The sequence below is a fragment of the Phoenix dactylifera genome, chromosome 12 (assembly GCF_009389715.1).
Source record: "Phoenix dactylifera cultivar Barhee BC4 chromosome 12, palm_55x_up_171113_PBpolish2nd_filt_p, whole genome shotgun sequence".
Classification (NCBI taxonomy): domain Eukaryota; kingdom Viridiplantae; phylum Streptophyta; class Magnoliopsida; order Arecales; family Arecaceae; genus Phoenix; species Phoenix dactylifera.
In genome coordinates this window covers 2,555,497-2,577,871 of record NC_052403.1, presented here as the reverse complement: position 1 = coordinate 2,577,871, position 22,375 = coordinate 2,555,497, and the positions used below count along the sequence as shown (strand labels likewise).

Genomic DNA, 22,375 nt, shown 5'->3' with positions numbered 1-22,375 from the left:
CTGTGCCGTCCTGAACGGTGGGATATATATGCCACCAGTCGTTCCCGCAATGGAACCGGGTATCGGAGGTGGTGGTGGCAGCTTGTTTTCAACTTTCTTGGTCTCTTCCTCTCGTGGATGGCCTTCTTCAACATCTCTATCTCTATGTCTTCGATGCCATGCTTGGCTGTCATCATCATCGCAATCACCATGCCATATGTCAATGGTCCTCTCTCGCCTTCGAAGGCTTCTATCATCATCCGACTGGTGCTTCCTGCGATCCCGATCTCTGTCTCCGTTGTTGTCCCGCCGGCGAGGGCTATCATCGTCACGATACCTGTGGCGCCCTTCATCTCTTATCCTCTCTCGCCTCCAGGGGCTTTCCTCCTAGTCGGTCTTCGCTTCCTGTCCCTCTGCCTACCCCTATCGTCTCTACCATCCTCGTCGTCTTCTTCTCTACCGCGCCCCCTTCCGTCCGAGTATCCGACCGATGATTCCTCGTCTTCTGTCCCTCGTCGGCGTGCCCGGGGTGCCGGAGATCGTCCATCGACCTCCGTCCCTTCCCTCGGCCGTCCGAATCCGAACCCTCGTCGCCGGAGCTGCTGCGACGGTCATCGCGGTGTGTCCCTCCGTCCCTGGCAGGAAGCCTAGAATCAGTGCCGCCAGATCTTGGCCTGTCACGGCCGTTCCGGGCGTCGGGATCCTCGCCGCCGCCGCCCGGGACTTCCGGCCGTCCTGGCGACTTCTTCTTTGGTCTTGGGATTCGGAGGACGACGCGGAGGCCTCGAAGGCGGCCATTGGCCGGCTTTGGGCTCTGGACCTCGCCACTCCCTCGCGCTCTCTCTCTCTCTCTCTCTCTCTCGATATATCCGGAGTAGGGCTAGTGGGGTGAACGGGTCTATTGTACCCATTACATAATTAGGTCAAGGAAAGTCAAAATGTGTGAAATGGGCTCCATGGTCCGAAATTTCAAATACACAGTTACTGATAACGAAGCAAGCCTCTCTATTCTTCTTCTTTTTTTTCTTTTTTTTTTATTTTTAAAACAGCAACTCATACCCAACGAATATGGATAAAGCCCATAAAATCAAGAAGAATAAATGAATATAATGATGATAAAACCAAGGAGAGATTTTTTTCATGTAAAATCTCTCGAATGCTGGATTGCGAAGGATGTCATCCATCAGCCGCACTGTTAGCCTCTCTATAGGCATGAGTGGTCCGATAGAAGATGCGTGCAGCCCGCCGACATTACTATCCAAATAAAGGATTCATTCGATCACTATGGTAAAGTCTTTCTCTAAGATGATTCAGTCCGCACCCAGCACACGTCTTGTATAGGAGATGTCCTTCCACACTGCTTTGAGACCTCCGCTTTATACTGAAGCGTCATTTATCTTTTCTCAGTTTTTTTATAATACTTTATGCCCTTCAACTTATTTCCTGATGGATTTGTATCGCTTGTGCTAGGGACTTTGTCTCCCACTCCCCTGGTGTTGTTTTCATATTTTACGACCCGCAAGTATGTGGGGTGGGTCGCTTTGTTTTGGCCAATCTCCTTTAATTATTACAAAGCCTTGATGAAGTAGAAGTGGTATTCTGTCTCCATTCCTAAAAACAAAAGAAGAAATCAAAGTAGGTGTTAAGCAGCAAGAAGAAGAAGAAGAAAGGGATTTTGGTGGGACCAAGAGGAGATAATTTATGATTAGGCAGCAAATATGAAAGATCGGAAAAAATTAACTTTCACAAACCCATGATAGTTTATATTTCTATTTGGCATCTTTTGTTCTTTTCCTTAACCATTTATCACACACTCTGCTCGTCTACCCCCACCAAAACTTTACCAATTAATGGCCCTTGGCATTGCCCCAACAATTCTAGAGGCCTGTAGTGGATCTAAAAGTAAGTTTGTCCAACCAATGGTGAATGGTGGCTTGTGAGGCTCAAGAATCAAATCGATACTTGACCCATTTGTAATTGGCTTGATTTTTTATCACCCCAACCTGAGATGAAATTACAAAAAAGAAATCATCCAAAAATTCTGAATTCAAAAGGTCCATATATAAGATGCGGTATTCTGGTACCAACTAGACTTCTGCCCATGCAAATATTCAACAATCTCTATGTTGTGGAGGCTTTTTTTCGTGCTATGCACCTTAGTGCACCCATCTAAGTATAGCTCTTTGCATGACTGCAAAAAAACTAAAATAATTGTGATTTGGATGAGGCTTGGCCTGTTAAATAAAAGGGGTATTTGAGCTCGAGCCATTCTAAAGCTAAAGTTCAAATATTCAAACTTTTTCTAAATAAACGGACTTTATAAGCTAACTGTCGATCCAAGCCTGGCATCAAAGGCCCCGGTAGTGGCAAAGGAGAAGAAGGAGAAGAAGGGGAGGGGGGAGGATGAGATCGGAGCTAGGGTCAGGGTTTAGGTTTAGACAGAGCGACGCAAAGAATGAGGGCTCGTTTGGTTCGCGGGAAGTATTTTCCCTCTTAGGAATATGATTCCTGGGAATCAGATTCCTAGGAAGAGGATACCTAGGAAAGTACTTTTGACATGTTTGGTTAACCATGGGAAAGTGACTAATTTCCAAAGTGCTTATGTTTGGTTGACCATCCACTTTCCTAGGAAAGTTATGTATAATTCCTATTATGCCCTTAATAAAAATTAGGTCTTTAATGCCTCTTTAATGCTTCTTTAATGCTGAAGGGTCTTTTTGGGAAAAAATAAAAAAGGAGTGATTCCCACCTCATGGGAAAGTAACTTTCCCATGTTTCTCATGGGAAAGACTTTCCCATGAAGGGCTCGTTTGGTTCGCGGGAAGCATTTTCCTTCCTAGGAATATGATTCCTGGGAAACAAATTCCTAGGAAGAGGATGCCTAGGAAAGTACTTTTGGCATGTTTGGTTGACCATGGGAAAGTGACAAATTTCCAAGGTGCTTATGTTTGGTTGGCCATCTACTTTCCTAGGAAAGTTATATATAATTCCTATTATGCCCTTAATAAAAATTAAGTTTTTAATGCCTCTTTAATGCTTCTTTAATGCTGAAGGGTCTTTTTGGGAAAAAATAAAAAAGGAGTGATTCCCACCTCATGGGAAAGTAACTTTCCCATGTTTCTCATGGGAAAGACTTTCCCATGAAGGGCTCGTTTGGTTCGCGGAAAGTATTTTCCCTCCTAGGAATATGATTTCTGGGAATCAGATTCCTAGGAAGAGGATACCTAGGAAAGTACTTTTGACATGTTTGGTTAACCATGGGAAAGTGACTAATTTCCAAAGTGCTTATGTTTGGTTGACCATCCACTTTCCTAGGAAAGTTATGTATAATTCCTATTATGCCCTTAATAAAAATTAGGTCTTTAATGCCTCTTTAATGCTTCTTTAATGCTGAAGGGTCTTTTTGGGAAAAAATAAAAAAGGAGTGATTCCCACCTCATGGGAAAGTAACTTTCCCATGTTTCTCATGGAAAAGACTTTCCCATGAAATGTGGGAATCATATTCCCATGGGAATACCACTTTCCTATCTCTCTCCTTTGAAAACTCCAACCAAACAAGAGGCATTTCATTACTTTCCCGTTGACCACACTTTCCCCCCTCATTTTCCTGCGAACCAAACGAGCCCGAAATGTGGGAATCACATTCCCATGGGAATACTACTTTCCCTTCTCTCTCCTTTGAAAACTCCAACCAAACAAGAGGCATCTCATTACTTTCCCGTTGACCACACTTTCCCCCCTTCTTTTCCCGCGAACCAAACGAGCCCGAAATGTGGGAATCATATTCCCATGGGAATACAACTTTCCCATCTCTCTCCTTTGAAAACTCCAACCAAACAAGAGGCATTTCATTACTTTTCCGTTGACCACACTTTCCCCCCTCGTTTTCCTGCGAACCAAACGAGCCCTGAAAGTTAGACAAATCACCTCAGCCGGAGCAGCTGCAATATTTTGTTAATCTTTTTTGAACTTCAGGGGTATTTTGGAATTGAAATGGTTATCTCATGAAGCATATATGCAACTTGCAAGGCACAACACGGTTCAAAAAGCTCGTATTGAAGTTTCTAATAATGGGGCAGGCTGCTGGAGGAGCACTCGGAGCAGTAGAACTGGGTGGTGCTGGTTCAGAATGCACCCCGCATGACCAAAGGTTTTTTTAAAAAAAGAGGAAGGGTCTCGTAGCTATGTATAGACTCTCGGAGGCTACATTCGTCTATATAAAAGCGAACAGTGTAGCTGATGAGGTGGTTTCATTCACAGCCCACCATACTGGAGACTTCATTTAGGCTGACACTGATGAGGTGCCCCACGATTTGTCATTTATTATTATTATTATTATTATTATTGGTTTTGCCTATGTACGTACGACGGTACGAGTAGCTGGTGTATCGAAAAAAGAAAAAAGAGGAAAAAAAAATCTCTGTTCAAGCCGACCAAATCCAAATTAGTCCACGGCCGAAATCACTTGCATGTGCCAAAACACTGTAAATGTAGTAAATCATCAAATGTAGTAAGTAGGGAGGAAGAAATAATTAGGAGGAAAAGGCAATGGCTGGCGGCGACGCAGCAACCACACGGTAACAGTAAATAACGAACGGACTCGATCTGATGGAAATCCAACGGGCACCAAATCTTGGAGCCCGCTGGATTGAGTTGACCATGACCACCCTCCCCGGTTCGACCAAGCCGACGGACAGCATAGCGTTTACGTATGGCAAGCGTCAGATCAAAATCAAAAGGTCACCATCTCGCCACAACGAATTGTCGATCGCTTTCACAAGCGTCGAGTGCCAGCTTAAACTATTAAATAGCATTCACGCAAGCCCATGCTTCGAAGCAAATATATCCACGTATGTATATTTTATTTATTTTTTACGATGCCGGAGTAGAGTTGGGCAACGGGCCGTGCCGGGCCGGCCCGGCCCAGGCCCCCCGGGCCCAAATTCTAAGCGGGCCGTGCCTGGCACGGCCCGTGAGGCACGGAAGGCCAGCCCGGCCCGGCCCCCGGCCCCTCTATTGGTGGGCCGGGCCGGGCACGGCACGGCACGGGCCGTGCCAGGCACGGCCCGTAACGGGCGCAAACGGGCGCAAACGGGCCGTGCCAGGCACGGCCCGTAACGGGCGCAAACGGGCCGTGCCAGGCACGGCCCGTAACGGCTCCAGACGGGCCGTGCCTGGCACGGCCCGCCTGGAGAGGGGGAGGGAAAATAGCCGTTTCCAACGGCTATTTTCGGGAAAAAGTCGATTTTACCCCTCCCAACAGTCCAATAACGGCTGAATGGAGGGGTATTTTGGGGAAAAAAAATTTTTGGGCTTCTATAAATAGCCCATTCCTCCCTCATTCTCACCACACCAAACCTCTCATTCTCTCCTTCTCTACTGCTATTATTTCTCTCCTCTAAAGTGCTCTTCTAGCAATTTAATTTTTAGTTTGTTCAAGTGCTACACAAGAGGAGGTTCCTGTTGAGAAGAGAAGGTCGCTTCTGTTGAGAGCACAAGAGGAAGCTCGGAATCTCGGCTCTGCCTCTGCCCTCCGACCCTCTACTCAATTCCTCCTTGCGGTTAGTTTTTATTTTTTGAATTAATCATAGATATGTCATCTTTTGAGGAAAGTCAGTTTGGCATTCCTGTTTCTGAGGGAGAAGAAACTAATCCCCAACCCCCTGTTCCTAGTTCCTCTAGAACTGGTGAACCGAGTGAAGGTCAAACCTCTTCTCGTAAGAGGACTAGTACTGTATGGAATGAATTTGATAGAGTTATGGTTGAGGGAGTCTGCAAAGCTAAATGTAAAAAATGTGCCAAACTTTATAGTTGTAGTAGTAGTGGGGGAACAGGGCATTTAAAAAGACATCAAGAGAGTCATAGGATGCATGATTCTCATGCTCAAACTCAAAGTAGCCTTAATATACAAGGGGGATTACTTGTAGGTAATTTTGCATATAATCATGAAAATCAAAGAAAAGCACTTGTAAAATGGATAGTTAAGGATGAATTACCTTTTAGTTTATGTGAATCTTTTAATTTTGAAGAATATGTTCAATTAAACCTACAACCTGCTTACAAAAGAACTAGTAGGCGTACATTTAGAAGAGTAGCTATGACCAATTTTTTAGCAATGAAACAAAATTTAATAGAAACACTTTCTACTTTAAATGTAAAAATTTCATTAACTTCTGATATTTGGTCAGCATCTGTAGGTAGTAATTGTTTTATTGCCATTACTGCTCATTATATTGATAATGATTGGCAATTAAATAAACGTATTCTTGCTTTTCGTGCTTTTGATTTTCCACATTCTGGGCAACAAATTTCAAATATAATTTATCAAACTGCATGTTCATATAATATTAATGATAAAATTATGTCTATTACTTTTGATAATGCATCTAATAATAATTCTGCTGTTGTATTATTAAAAGACTCATTGCATCCCATATTAGATGGAAATTTACTGCATATTAGATGTGCATGTCACATCTTAAATCTTTCTGTTCAAGCTGGCATGGGCATGATTCAATATGTGATTTCAAAAATTAGAAATGCAGTTTCTTTTATTCATGCTTCTAGATCAAGACTTCAAGAATTTAAGGAATTATGCATAAATCATGGTAAACGTTTTAAAAAATTTAAACTTGATGTAATTACTCGTTGGAACTCCACATATAGCATGATACATGATGCATACCCATATAAAAATTTTTTAAGTGCATATATTAATGATCGTAGATTAGGATTTACATTGACTGAAACTGATTGGAATAAAGGAAAAATTTTGGAAGATTTTTTGCTTAGTTTTTATAATGCTACCAATGTTCTTTCTGGTATTTATTACCCTACTTCATGTTCATTTTTACAACAAGCATATATAATTAGTCAAAAATTTGCAGAACATAGATATGATGATGTTTTAATGCCTATTATTCACCTAATGGAATCTAAATGGAATGAGTATTGGGACAGGATATGTCCTATGCATAACTTAGCTGCTGTATTTGATCCTAGAGTTAAATTAAATGGCGTGCTAATTTTACTTGATGCATACGCTGAAAATATGAATCAAGATGCTGAATCTGCTAAAGATGAGGTAAGACAACTTCTTTATGATATTTATGCTATATATGATGAAAAAATTCGTGGATCTAGAACACAAATACAAACCTCTATTCCTCCTTCTAGTAGTTCTCGTTCGTCATCTATTTTTTCATTCATTGCACAGAGAAGACACACACATGCTTCAAGTTCCTCTTCATCTTCTTCATCTTTAAGTAGTGAACTAGAATTTTATTTACGAAATGATCTTCAGTCTGCATATGATGAAAATCAAATAGAGAATCTAGATGTATTATCTTGGTGGAAGAGTGTTAGAAATCAATATCCTGTTATGTCTGCAATTGCACGCGATATTTTAGCTGTGCCGATGTCCACGGTAGCATCGGAATCCGCTTTTAGTGCAGGTCGGCGTGTTCTTGACGAAAAGAGAAGTAGGATGACGGGCGAAACGGTGGAGATGCTTCTCTGCTTCAAGGATTGGCTGGATGCTGAGGCAAGACTTCAAGATAAAGGTGGACATAATACAACATCCTCTGATGATGATGATACAAACACTACTGAAGACTGAAGACTGAAGACTGAAGACTGAAAACTGAAGAGTGAATACTGATTCACTGAATCACTGATGATTAGTAAGATTTCTTAATTTTTTATAATTATACATTTTTATTGTATTCTGGAGGTCAGACCAAGGTCCAAACCTCGGCCCTTTCTTAGTTTCTTATTGTATTCTAGAATCTAGAGGTCAGACCAAGGTCCAAACCTCCCTTCATGTACCATTTTGATTTAAATTAATAAACTGGTAGGGGTCTATGCCAAACCCCCCACCATTAAGGTGGCTTTATATTCATAAATCAAGATTTCTTAGTGTTCAATATTTATTAATTTATTAAAAAAATTTTATCGGGCCGAGCCGGGCCCAGGCCCGGACCGTGCCAGGCTCGCGTGCCAGCCCAGCCCAGGCCCTTATGGGCCGTGCCGTGCTTGGCCCGCGGGCCTAGACCGGGCCGTGCCGGCCCAGGCCCGAAGCGGGCCGTGCCTGGCACGGCCCGCTGGCCAGGAACCTCTAGCCCAGCACGGCCCTATCAAAGGGGCCGTGCCAGGCACGGCCCGACACTGTAGCTGGCGGGCCGTGCCAGGCACGGCCCGCTTCGTGCCGTGCCGTGCCGGGCCGTGGGCGGCCCGGCCCAGTGCCCATCTCTATGCCGGAGCACTGGTCCGGGCTAAATACCACTTCCATGATCGATGCTTGTACGGTCGCCATTCAATCTTTGTATTGCTCCACGTGCCACGTCATGGCAAAGCTCCAAATCTATCCAACCGGACGCGCTTATAGCTGTAGACCCCGCGCGGTGGCATTTACGCGAATGACCTTAGTGACAAGGGCATTTAACTTGGAAGGACACGTCATTGTTTGGTACATACCTTACCCAGACAAACCAAATCTAACGAATAACCAAACTTGGAAGGACACGCCATTGTTTGGTTGCCACGTGTAAAGTCCAGTGGGGCCCTTATCGTTCCACAGATTTATTTGCAGATGCCGGATGCCGTGTTCTGAACCGAACAGCTGATCAGTGCCGTTCGCAATAATTGCTCTTAAAATAATATAAAATGGCGATTTTAGCCCTTTTTCTTCTCCGACCACTCCCATCGGCTACAGTCCCAAATCCCAAGCTCCCAATCGTTTCTTCCTACTCGAATCCCTGAATAAGAACAAAAGGAGCCGAGAAAAACAAGGAGGAAATAAAAGGGAAGCCTCCTTAGTAGCTTCCTTTCTTTCCTTCTTTCTTTGTTTTTTTTTTTTTGTAATATTTTTGTTACATTATATTTCGATAGAATTAGGAACCAGGAAAAGGGTGTGTGTGTGTGTGAGAGAGAGAGAGAGACAGAGGAGGGTTTAATCGGTGTGGTGTTGGGGGATGGGATTTTCGACGGACAATCTGAAGGGATTGGTGCTGGCGCTGCTGTCAAGCGGGTTCATCGGGGCGAGCTTCATCGTCAAGAAGAAGGGCCTCAGAAGGGCCGCTGCCGCTTCTGGGATCCGAGCAGGTCATTCAACCCCAACATGAACTCATCTCACTCTCCCTCTTTGAATTCATCACGAATTTTGATGTTCTCTGCGGTGCAGGCGTCGGTGGATATTCTTATCTCTTGGAGCCCCTCTGGTGGGCTGGCATGATCACAAGTAACCCAACCCCTCCTTTCTCCTTCTCGTATAGAAACTAATTAACTTCGGTATCATTTAATTTGTAAAATAGTGTCAATTCATTAAAGCTCATGGGTTTGGATCGAAAAAACTTGGATCGCTGGTCGTTGGGGCATGAATTAATGCCGAGGCATGTATCTTGTTCAGTGATTGTAGGAGAAGTCGCGAATTTTGTGGCATATGCGTTCGCCCCGGCAGTTCTTGTTACGCCTCTTGGCGCGTTGAGCATAATCGTTAGGTAGGTCCTCCACTGTTTGTGTACTAGAATTGAAGAGCTATGTGGATCATCTGTGACTGCTAAGGTGCTGATGGCATCTCAAATGGCATGTGTAGCGCTGTGTTGGCTCACTTCATTCTGAAGGAGAAGTTGCACAGTCTTGGGATTTTGGGCTGTGTTATGTGCATTGCAGGATCTGTGGTGATTGTCATTCACGCACCGCAGGAGAGAGCAATCAGCTCGGTTCAGGAAATATGGGAATTGGCCACTCAAACAGGTAAGCAGATTTCTTCACTCTGTCTGTTTATATATCTTAGGCAACGAAAAAGAAATTGGAAGAAGGCACAGCTAGTGAACCAATGACATATATATATATATGATTAAGTTTTGTCGCATCCTTGCCTTGGTTGTTTTGCAGCTTTCCTGCTGTATGTGGCTTCGGTTATTGTATTGGTCTTCGTGCTGATTTTCCATTTTTCTCCACGCTATGGGCATACGAATGTGCTAATTTACACAGGCATTTGCTCTTTGATGGGCTCTCTCTCGGTAATGATTCTATTTGGTAATACTATGTTGCTACTTTCTTGTTTATATACTATACTACAATTTAATCTATAACGTGCACACAAAAGAGAAAAAAAAAACAGTTGAGACTCGATGTATCTTGAAGTATAAATATACTATTTACTCTCTATGATTTTTTATATATGCAGGTAATGAGTGTAAAAGCTCTGGGTACTTCCCTCAAGCTGACTTTTGAGGGTATGAATCAGTTAATTTATCCCCAGACATGGGTTTTTATGCTCGTAGTGCTTACATGTGTGATAACACAAATGGATTATCTTAACAAGGTGAGTAATGGCATAATATATATATATATATATATATATATATATATATATATATATATATATATATATATATATATTCGCCTTGTATATCGTGTGCTTATAATTATGCTGGGATTTCCTCTTGTGGATGTTTTTGAGTTTAAAACCAATTTCTTTTTTAATATAAGCATAACTGTAAGAAGTAAATTTTTGAGTTTGGAATTATTAAGTTTCTGTGTAAAGATTTTGTGTATATGATATTGTTTCTTTAATTCATTCAATCATATTTTGATTCATCCCTGTTGCTTTAAAGCATCTTTAATCTTTGATTACTCGACCTTTTTTTAATTTAACTCAAAATGCTGCATCGTTATACTTTTCTGTAAAGAACAATAACAAACTGTCTTTTGCATTATCCCTTGTAATATGATCACCTAAATTTTCAAACTGACTGATATTTGGTTTCAGTTTTAGGAACGAAAAGGAGGTAACAAGTGATTTTAATCATAAAGTCGACTCATCTTGAATCTAGCCACACGAAAAATGTGAATTTTAGTGGGTTCAAGCTATATCATATTTCTATATATGGCACCCTGCCAGCCTAGTATGGCTTCACACCATATAGGCCAGAGTGAGTAGTGGATGGAGGTACCGTGTGCTGGTGCCATGTCGTGTCAGCCTGGCAATGGCAAAGTATGTAAATTGCCAGTGCTTGCCATGAATTCAGACTAAAGTCCGTTCTTTCGGTACTGGACCTCGTACCAGTGCCACTCTAGCATAGTATCAGTACGGTACGATACGAAATTTTTTTAGAATACCGAATATCGATATGCCATCTGTACCGGATAACAGTACCGAACCGGTACTGTAGTGCGCCCCCATACGGCCCAAACCATGATTCGGACCATGAAGTGTAAAGCATTGACATGCAACTGGTAATGTGCCAGTGTTGTTTGCTGGTAAATCACTTTTACGACATACATGATGTCATATTAACCATGCTGATCAGTATTTTAATCCATGGTGTGACTCATCTCGATAGGCTCCTAACATGGTATGTGTTATACTATATTGTATGTGCCAGAACTTTTTAATCCCGATAATTCATGATTTATTCAAGTACCAAACTATCATACAATACAGGCATTTCATCACGGTGTTCAATACATGCCAGTGTAGTACTTTATATCTATTGGAGTATTTCCATTTCAGTTATGTGAAAATCCCCTTCTGTTCTGTTAGATTCAGTGATAGTTCCTCTATATCTGATCAGGTCTAACGAATCAATGGATTTTAATATGATTAAGGTTAGGTACTGAATATTTTTTTCTTTCTGAACAGTTATGTTGTTGTATTGTTTAGAGAGGGCCCAGTCTGTAGATTTGCTTGCATAAATGGACTTCTCGACATTATGAGCTTCTTTGATGAACTATTGTATGATGAAAATTATGCATCACCTAGAATATTGATATTAATAACATCTACTGAATGAGTAATAGTCTCTCAAACAGTTTAAGGAGGTGATTGCAAAATCATGGTGCAAGTAAACCGAAAAGTTTTAGGTAGCCGCATTGCCTTCAAGGTATGCAGTGGCCAGGATACGGTACTGTTAAGTCATATGAAGGAGGACTATAGGTTGCAAGACTGAAGAAGTATCTGATAAATGTATCTCATTGTAAATCAATTTGATATTCTGTTTTTATATGTTCATGCTTTTAATTTTATTTCTAGTTAAAGAATTAGGAAGTTTATGTGCATGCATCACATTTTAACTTTTTTGAAAAACTGAAACTAATTCATCGGTTTAACTGTGTAATTGTTAATAAGTTGAATGCCATTAAGTGGAAGAAAGAATTAGCAATTGTTCTCCATGGAACTCATAAAAAAACAAATTTTACATGTACTTTTTCGATCAGTCTTTATCTAGATATTACACAACCGTATTTGAATACTCCGCTGGATAGTGGCTTTAATATACTCATGACTTGACCAAGTTATCAATTGTGGTTTTTGGAAATTTTTACCCTTTTTTGTCTTTGGTAATATAGTTTGGTTTTACATCATATATCTTATCTTGTTATGATATAAAGCTATCTCAATCTTGAGGCTGATAGAGTTTTTATCTAAATCCAGAAAATAGAAATATTTATTTTAATTTTCTTATGCATCTGTTATTGTTTTTAATTTGAGTTATTTTTTTTTATTATTTTCAGGCTCTGGACACCTTTAATACTGCCATTGTGTCTCCAATATATTATGTGATGTTCACTACACTTACAATCCTCGCGAGTGTCATAATGTTCAAGGTATTGTTTGATAGCTGTATTAATTGCAGGCTTTTATAAAGATGTCAAGTGTAATCATTCAATTTAGCACTGATCGTGCAATTAGATATCTTGGCATCCACACTGGAATCTTGGTGATGTGTGTCATCAGCTTTAGTTTAATAATGTAACTGCTTGATTCACATTTACAAAGCTTGAGAAGTTTCATATAAAATTTTACCATCTGTCTTAGTGTCTTTTGTTCAATGCATTGTTCATACTCTGGCAGTTGCCAGAATTGTGTTCCCTTCAATTTGAAATATCTAAGCTAAACACCACTTGCAGGATAAGCTAAACACCACTTGCAGGATAAGCTAACATGAGATCTAACCTTAGTAGGAAGAATGCAGTTCTCGTCACCCCTCATAAATCAACTTATATCCTGCTAGTTTATGGTGATCAAGGATGACTGTAGGTGTAACAACCCAGGACCTCACCCAAAATGGCTAGCCGAAAGGTATTATTTAGGTTCCTTGATCCTGTATATGTACCCAAGATCTACCCAGTGAATAACCGATGTGGGACTAAATATACGCCCGCACGGGTCCTCACATACTCCCCCCGTTCAAGTCCTGACGTCCTCGTCAGGCTAAGGGTTCATATCTATTCAAATCAAATCACAAATACCACGATTGACCCGTGGTCAATCCCAATGGATCCGTGCTGCAGTGTCCCCTAGTCCACATAGATTATGAGCCGGATCCACTTTGATACCATTTGTAACAACCCAGGACCTCACCCAAAATGGCTAGCCGGAAGGTATTATTTGGGTTCCTTGATCCTGTATAAGTACCCAAGATCTACCTAGTGAATAACCGATGTGGGACTAAACACACGCCCGCACGGATCCTCACAGTAGGTCTGCTGCAGGTAGGATTGACATGTTCCTGTGTTTTTGGCAGCAATTGACAAACTTATCATTGGATGTTTGTATGACTTAACACTTGTATATCTGGAAATTTTGTGAAATTGTGCCTTGATATTCATCTTCCTAGGAGAATTAATGGTCAGGCTGTCCACTACAAACAATTGATAGTTTGTTTAGCATATTTAAAAGGCAAGTTGTCATTTGATGTCTCCGTTTTAGTGAATACAGCAGCAAGAGCATAGATGCAAGAGCACCTTTTTGACACAAGTAATTGTGAAGATATTTAATATGGGGCTATGTAGTATGCACCTTTATTCATTATGTGCATAAGATTGTCTCTGTAAATCAGATAAATGGAGACACCTCGTAAGCTCTCACCTTATTGTGACACAATTGATTTTATTACATCAGCCTCCAGTTAGATTTCTTTTTCCCCATTTTTCTAGCTTTTTGCTGGGCTTTTAGATCATTGCTTAGTGAGTCACTAAAAGTCAAGTTCAAACTTGATTGCAGGATTGGGATGGACAAAGCATGGGAAGCATCATTTCTGAAATTTGTGGCTTCATTGTTGTTCTGTCTGGAACAATTTTATTACATGTAGCAAAAGACTATGACAGGAACTCCTCAAGAAGTGCGTAAGCTACTCTGCCATATCTTTCGAGCTAATTCGATTTTCTGCTTTGCTTGCTTTCGAACTATTGCTCATTGTATAAATCTGTATTTTATTATTTTGAACATCATGCAGGTATGTATCCACCATTATCCCCGTCATTGACTAGTAGGCTTTGTGGTGGAAATGGGGAGTTGCTGAAGCACATTGATGAGGAGATGGGATCTTCAGAAGATATATGCTTGAGAAGACAAGAGCTATACTAGCAACTTGAAACAAAGAATCTGTCTATGTGAACATACTGGATCTCCATATGAAGATTCCAATCCAGTGACTCAACTTGTTGAATTGAGTTGATTGGCAATTGAAGAACTGATGAGCATTCATACCATGGTGCTTCTTGTGAACTGCCACTTGGAGGTTCATGAAAAGTTTTGTGCTGATTGCTTGGTGGGATGAAGAAATAATGGCTGGACCTCAGCTTTGCGTTCCAATGTATACTGTAAAGTACTCAGAGTTGGTGAGATTCTAGAAATGTTATTAATTTGTTTGTGCATACATGGGCATTCAATTGCCATATCAGGAGGGTGGAATTTTTCAGCCTAGCATGGATCAGAAAATCCACAGGACAGGTATTGCTATGTTCAAGATTGAAGGGATAACTGGATAGCAGGATCGGACACAGGTTCTTATTTGGTTTCACTATTGCATGTATAGAAACCATTGAGGAATATCTTATGCCAGTTTTGCGTTATTATTTCCGCCAAATATTCTGGATAGTCTCAGATGGATTTGCTTATTGAATGTGTAACCATTTCAAGCAATGTGACAACGATGCGACCCCATGATTGAATTCAAGGTCAAACTAAGCTGCTACATGAAATATAAACCACTTTATGGTCCTTAATAATCTCTTATGGACTTATAACTTATTGATCAAATGTTTGATGCTTATGTTGGTTTCTATGAAAACGAAAATTCACCATGTGAGTGACAAGTGCCCCTTTCAATATCTATGAACCTTAATTAAGGACTAGTTTGGTATTGTTCTTGTTTTTTTGCTTTATTGTTTCCTACAAATTAGCCAAATATCGTATGGAGATTGATGTTCTGGATGGCTTTGGACAAAATTTCTGTTATTCCTTGCTTTTGTTCTCTCTTGCTTTTAATATATATATATATATATATATATATATATATATATATATATATATATATATATATATATATATATATATATATATATATATATATATATTATCAGCAGACCTGCTCATGACTAGCTGGACAAAGCCATCGGGTTAAGCTTTGCACTTCAACACACGTCCCGGCTCAAGCTTTGCACTTCAACACACGTCCCGGCTCAAAACGTTTCAGTGAAACGTTCTCCTAAACGGCGTTGTGTCTAACGGATCTTCAACAAACCAGCTAGGCAACAAAATCCTAACAACCTTCTGACAACTCTGATCTCTCTGATCTCTATATATACTCTATCAAGTAAACCGATGTGGAATGGGCAATGAAAATATATTCTTCTTCTTCTACATTTCATCTTCTTCCTCTGTTCTCTTCTCAATCTTCATAATTGTTATCATGGTATCAGAGCGGGACGACCTCACTGGGACGACCTCAACTGATACATCTAGTCTTCCTCCTACAAAATGAAGGGATTCTGAAGCTTATGCAGTCTCCAAACTTCAACCTCAAAGTTGTTCTTCCGATGGCCTCACCTGGATCAATAGATGCTACCCAATCAAATGAAGGACTTCGAGCAATGGAAGATCAAAGCATTCCTCCTAAACTGAAGTTTCTGCTGAATAACATCTCTAATTTGGTATCCACTCCTCTCACACATGACAACTTCCTCACTTGGAAATCCCAAGTTTCAAGAGTTGTTAAAGCCAGTGGATACTTAGGTTTTTTAGATGGTTCTTACATCTTAACTTCATCTACAACTTCACTTGATAATTCCTCATATGAAGCATGGATCCTTGTGGATCAATTCCTTGCTACAGCCCTGTCTTCCACCATTTCTTCCTCTATTCTTCCCTATGTGATAAACCTGGAACACTGCTACCAGATCTGGGCAGCCCTTGAATGTCGACTTAATTCCTCCACTAGAACACATATCATCCAACTGAAAAATGAATTACATAACATCAAAAAGGGAAATCAGTCAATGTCTCAATATCTTCAAGAAATACGGCTGAAAGTCGACGCTCTAGCTGCAGCAGGCTCTAAAATAGACTCTGAAGATGTTATTCTGCACATTCTCTCTGGGTTATCCACATCTTATGATGCTTTCGCTACAGCCATTCGTACTAGATCCTCATCTATACCATTAGATGAATTATATGCCCTCCTCAGCAATGAAGAACTTATTCTTCTCAACAAAGAGAAACAACAAAATTCCCAGGATGCTTCTTTTGCTCTCCCTGCTTTTCGAGGACGTGGAAGGTACAACTATTATTCTCCTTCATCTCGTGGCAGGGGAAGAGGACGGCAAATGCCCAGATCTGGACCCTAGATCAATTCTGGCAGAGGCAGAGACAACAGACCATCCATTGAATGCCAAATCTGCAAGAAGTTTGGACATTCTGCTACCCACTGCTGGTACAGAATGGATCCAAATTTCAATGGGAGATTTCCAGCCACTGCTTGGTCTTCATCAAGTCATCAAGCTCTTGCTACTACCCAATCTCCCAACACTGATGCTTGGATCATAGACAGTGGTGCTACCAATTATCTAACAGGTGACATTTCAAATATACCAAATGCCACGACTTACCAAGGTACAGATCAAGTGTTTGTTGGAAATGGAGATAATCTCTCCATCAGTCACACTGGTAATGGCACCCTTTACACTCCTAAATTTTCCTTTCGTCTCTCAAAAATCCTTCATGCTCCACAAATCTCATATAACCTGCTGTCCATTCATAAACTCGCAAGTGATAACAACTGTGTTATTATTTTCGATTCTGTCAGCTGTGTTATAAAAGACAAACACACCAATCGAATCCTTTTTCAGGGTCACTGCAACAATGATGGTCTATACAAACTGTCCTTCACATTCCTTCAACAAAGTACCACATCCATTTCATCCCACAAAGCTCTCACATCGTCAACTCACCCTGCTGCCAACTGGCACCAGTGTCTTGGTCATCCAGCATCATCAGTCCTTTCCCAAATCGCCAAGAGAATAAATCTACATATTCCATCCAAGTCTACTACTCTTTGCACACCTTGCAGCCTTGCAAAGAGCCACAAATTGCCTTTCAATACAGTCGGAATTTCTACTAGTTCTCCCCTTGAACTAATACACTCTGATCTATGGGGGCCATCACCAACAACCTCACCCCAGGGATCTCGGTATTATGCACTATTTCTTGATGATTTCACTCGTTTCAGTTGGGTATACCCACTGTCCTCAAAGTCTGATGTATTCGACATTTTTGTAACCTTCAAATCAATGGTTGAAACACAGTTCTCCACCAAAATTAAACTGTTTAGATCTGATAGTGGGGGAGAATTTGTTAATCGCAGATTTCAAACACTCTTTTCTTCCTCTGGAATAATTCACAGTTGTCCTCTCCTCACACCCCCGAACAGAACGGAGTGGCTGAGAGGAAACACAGGCATATTCTCGAGACAGTAAGGAGCTTACTCATTCAGTCCTATGTCCCTGCACAATTTTGGGTTGAAGCTCTTTTAACTAGGGGTGCAAATGGGTCGGGTCGGGTCGGGTCCTAGGTGACCCCGATCCGACCCGGTTTTTTGTTCGGGTCCCAATTTTGGACCCGGACCCGACCCGGTTGAAGATCGGGTCGGGTCCGAGTCGGGTTCGGGTCGGGTCCGGGTCTGATTCGGGTCGGGTCCGGGTCCGATCAGGTCCAATTTTTTTGTGCTTTTGGAAAAAAATTTGGGCAAATCTAATTTGGTCATATCATAATTATGAGGTGCTGGGTGACCATGACTTGAAAGACTTTGCAATTGAGCTCCAGTCAGAACAAATGACCCATGACTTACTAACTAAGTCGGTCTACAAGCCAAATTTCATATCACACTATTTTTTATCTATATGACTGATTGGACGGAACTTGGTGTCTCCCAGCTCCCCTCTCACGAGGACAAAAAAAATCCCAGACCTTCTTCCAAAATCCAATTCCATTACAGAAAACTGGCACATGACCCATATTCAGTTGCAGTGTTCCCTCACTTTCTCCCTTCAAAAGTTAAAAGAAACAAAAACCAAAAAACAGAAGGAAAAAAAAAAAAGGCAGCTACCGAGACACCAGAGGTCTCAACAGTGTAATAGATCGAGAGAGAATCCTGACGGCCGACGTTCCTTTGGATTCCGTGAACCTATGCTTGTTGCTAACTTGCTATCCTCCCACACTGACCAACAGTACCACAACCCACGCCAAAAAAAAAGAAAAAGAAAAAAAAAAGAAAAGACTTCCTTTTGCTTTTCCTCTCTCTCTCTTCGGGTCCATTCGGGTCGGATCGGATCCGTTTGGTAAACCCAGACCCGACCCAGAAAATGATTCGGGTCCAATTTTAGGACCCGACCCGGACCCGTGGGTCCTAAAATTCGGGTCGGGTCGGGTCTACGCAGGTCGGGTCGGATCGGGTCACGGGTCGACCCGACCCATTTGCAGCCTTACTTTTAACCGCTGTTTACTTAATTAATAGGCTACCAACACCACTTCTTTCCAACCAATCACCATATGAAAAACTCTTTAATCGCCCCCCAGACTACAGTCTACTAAAGACCTTTGGATGCAGCTGCTTTCCATGGCTAAAACCTTACACCACATCCAAACTTGAACCATGCTCCTCCCCTTGCATCTTCTTTGGATATAGCTCAACACATAAAAGTTATAGATGCTATTACCCTGTCACAGGCCGCATTTTCATCGCCCAGCACGTCCGTTTTGATGAACACCACTTCCCATTTGCTACAGCCAAAACAGAAACCTCCAATCAACCAGCCCTACTACCATATCCACTTCTTGTTCCAGCTACTCATACAGCCTCTACTCCTCCTACATCTTCCTCACCATTAAGCTCCACCAATCAGCATAACTCCCCCATTATCCCTACATCATTCACAGAACACACTGTCCTGATTCCTGTTCACCCAGCTCCTGCTCCAGAAACAGTGAACCTTCTCAGCTCCCTGAACAGCAATCTCACACTCATCCAATGATCACAAGATCTCAGACGGGAACACTTCGGCCAAGAAGGATTCTATCTTTGCAACATGAAGTAACTACTCCAACTGAACCAACCTGCTATACCATTGCTTCAAAGGATCCACAGTGGAGGGAAGCAATGTCCCAAGAATTCAATTCTCTGCTGGAACAAGGAACCTAGGATCTTGTACCTAGAACACCAACTCAACATATTTTAGGATGCAAATGGATCTACAGAATTAAACAAAATTCAGATGGATCAATTGCCCGCTTCAAGGCCCGACTGGTTGCTCAGGGTTTCAAACAGCAATATAGTCTAGATTTTTTGGAAACCTTCAGCCCTGTAGCTAAGTTTCAAACGGTTCGGGTTCTCATATCCATGGCCTTATCTTCCGGCTGGATCATTCGGCAACTCGACATATCCAACGCATTTCTTCATGGCACACTTGATGAGGTAGTGTTTATGGAACAACCCAGGGGGTTTACAGATTCTACTCTATGCAATCATGTTTGCAGGCTAAAAAAGGCCATCTATGGTCTCCGTCAAGCGCCAAGACAATGGTTCTCCACACTTTCTAGGTTCTTACTGCACCTTGGATTCAAGTTCAGCACAGCAGATCCCTCCCTGTTAATTCTACACAAAGATCATACTGCCACCTCTGTCCTGATTTACGTTGATGACATCTTGATATCAGGAAATGACTCAACCGCCATAACCAATCTCATCAGCACTCTACATCAAAGATTCAAAATCAAGGATTTAGGTACCCTGGCTTATTTTCTGGGTATCAGGGCTGAATACAGCTGTGCAGGGGTCTACCTTAATCAAACTAAATATGCCACAGATCTTCTAAACAAGGCAGGCATGATAGACAGCAAGGCAGTGCAGACACCCCTCTCTCTCAAACATCATCCAACCACTGTATCTGAACCATTTCCCAACTTGGAACTCTACAGAAGTCTTGCCGGTTCTTTACAATACCTCACATTAACAAGACCGGACATCTCATTTGCAGCAAATTTCCTCTATCAGTTCATGCATCATCCACAGCAAACTCACTTTCAAATGCTGAAAAGGGTACTCAGGTATATCAAAGGAACAATTCACAATTCTCTACACTTTTCACCCGGCAACTCAGTCTTAACAGCCTTCTGTGATTCAGACTGGGCAGGGGATGCTTCGGACAGACGCTCCACAACAGGATTTTGCATTTTTCTGGGGACAAATCTCATTTCCTGGTACGCAAAAAAATAACCAACAGTTGCAAGATCTTCTACAGAAGCAGAATACCGTGCTCTCGCTGTTACTACCACCGAAATTATTTGGCTCCGGCGACTACTTCAAGATTTTCAGATTACAACAACTCTACCAACTGAGCTATTTTCTGACAATATTTCTGCAATGCTATTGGCCTCCAATCCAGTCTTCCACGCTCGAACGAAACACATCGAGGTGGACTACCATTTTGTTCGAGAAAAAGTTCGCTCCAAGGAGATTCACTTATCCCACATCTCCTCCATAGACCAGCCAGCAGACATTTTTACCAAATCCCTCTCCTCTACAAGACATTCATCTCTCTGTTCCAAGCTTCATATTCTAAAAGAACATTCAGCTTGAAGGGGGATATCAGCAGACCTGCTCATGACCAGCTGGACAAAGCCATCGGGTTAAGCTTTGCACTTCAACACACGTCCCGGCTCAAATGTTTCAGTGAAACGTTCTCCTAAACGGCGTTGTGTCTAACGGATCTTCAACAAACCAGCTAGGCAACAAAATCCTAACAACCTTCTGACAACTCTGATCTCTCCGATCTCTATATATACTCTATCAAGTAAACAGATGTGGAATGGGCAATGAAAATATATTCTTCTTCTTCTACATTTCATCTTCTTCCTCTGTTCTCTTCTCAATCTTCATAATTGTTATCATATATAATAGTATATTTTATTTTCTTATCAATAGTTTAATTAATTATATCCCCACCTCATGAGTTAGCCAAACACATTAACATGTCATTGCACGCTTAAGAAAGGCAAACTTTGTCTATTTTCTTTTTTTTTTTTTTTTCGGTACATATAAGGCGAAGCTAAGAAGAAAAGTATGCAAACAAGTCTATCAGAAAGTTAAAAATTCACCTTTTAGCAGACTAAGGGCTGGGGGTAACCATGCATCAACTTGTTTAGAGTTAATAGGAGGCGGTGCCTGAAGAAAATTACCCCAGAACCTTTGTGACTTGTGCAACATGATAGGCACCCGCACCCCATGGGAATGATGACCCTCACATTGTCATGCCTTCCTCGCCGCATCAGCCACCTCATCGCACAAAAACCAAAACTTCTCAAACCTAAATGGGTGAGAGCTGCTATGGTGATGATCTCTTAATAATAATAATAATGATGATAGCCAATGATCCGAAGCAAACCGAGCTAAATGGCGCACCTGCTTCTGGAAATAGATTCAACTGATCTCCCAAAGCAAGGCCTCTATCTATTCTTTTCCATACTCTAGCATGTGCGGTGCCAGGTGAAGGATAGCTCTTGATATCCTAAATTTGGAATTCTGGTTCGCTGAAGAAAATATCTAAACTTCCAAATATCACGTTTAAGACCAAACTGCTCCCCATCTCTCTTATCTTCGCATGTTTCGTTTGCGCTCTCTCTTTTTATTTTTCTTTCTTTTGTTTAATTACTAGATTTAATTTTGTTGTCACGATGGTATCTCTTATTATGGTGAACCCGAAATCATCTTAAATCGATTTTCTGGATGCAATCCAATCCAATCCAATTGCCACATCTTGATCTTAGTATTTAAAATTGAAAGCTCAAAGGCTAATGTGGCCATGTTTGACCGTTGACAAGTACAACGTCTAGAACCTTTCCATCTCTAGATCTCCACCCTCCGATCTAAATCACACAGTCCCTTTTTGTTCCTTCCTTTTGAAGGAGTCCTAGACTAGACGTGGCAGCTCACAGAGAGAGAAAATTAAAAAAAAACTAACTACCGTTACAAATTCCGGATATCACAATGAGATTTCTTTTCCACTCTAACCACCTTCGCTTTTCTTGACTTGCTCGTCCTTCATATAATATTTT

At 41.4% G+C, this 22,375-nt stretch overlaps 1 protein-coding gene across 1 annotated transcript; it reads left to right on the top strand.

Annotated features, from left to right (window-relative positions):
* Window positions 1–8,677: 8,677 nt before the first annotated feature.
* On the top strand, window positions 8,678–14,997 carry LOC103705109 (probable magnesium transporter NIPA4). Its single transcript, XM_039132291.1, has 9 exons — window positions 8,678–9,081; window positions 9,161–9,217; window positions 9,386–9,476; window positions 9,572–9,732; window positions 9,874–10,001; window positions 10,169–10,306; window positions 12,499–12,591; window positions 13,991–14,108; window positions 14,223–14,997. Exons 1-9 carry the CDS (start codon window positions 8,952–8,954, stop codon window positions 14,351–14,353), a joined length of 1,047 nt encoding a protein of 348 aa, XP_038988219.1. The 5' UTR covers window positions 8,678–8,951; the 3' UTR covers window positions 14,354–14,997.
* The last annotated feature ends 7,378 nt before the right edge of the window (window positions 14,998–22,375 follow it).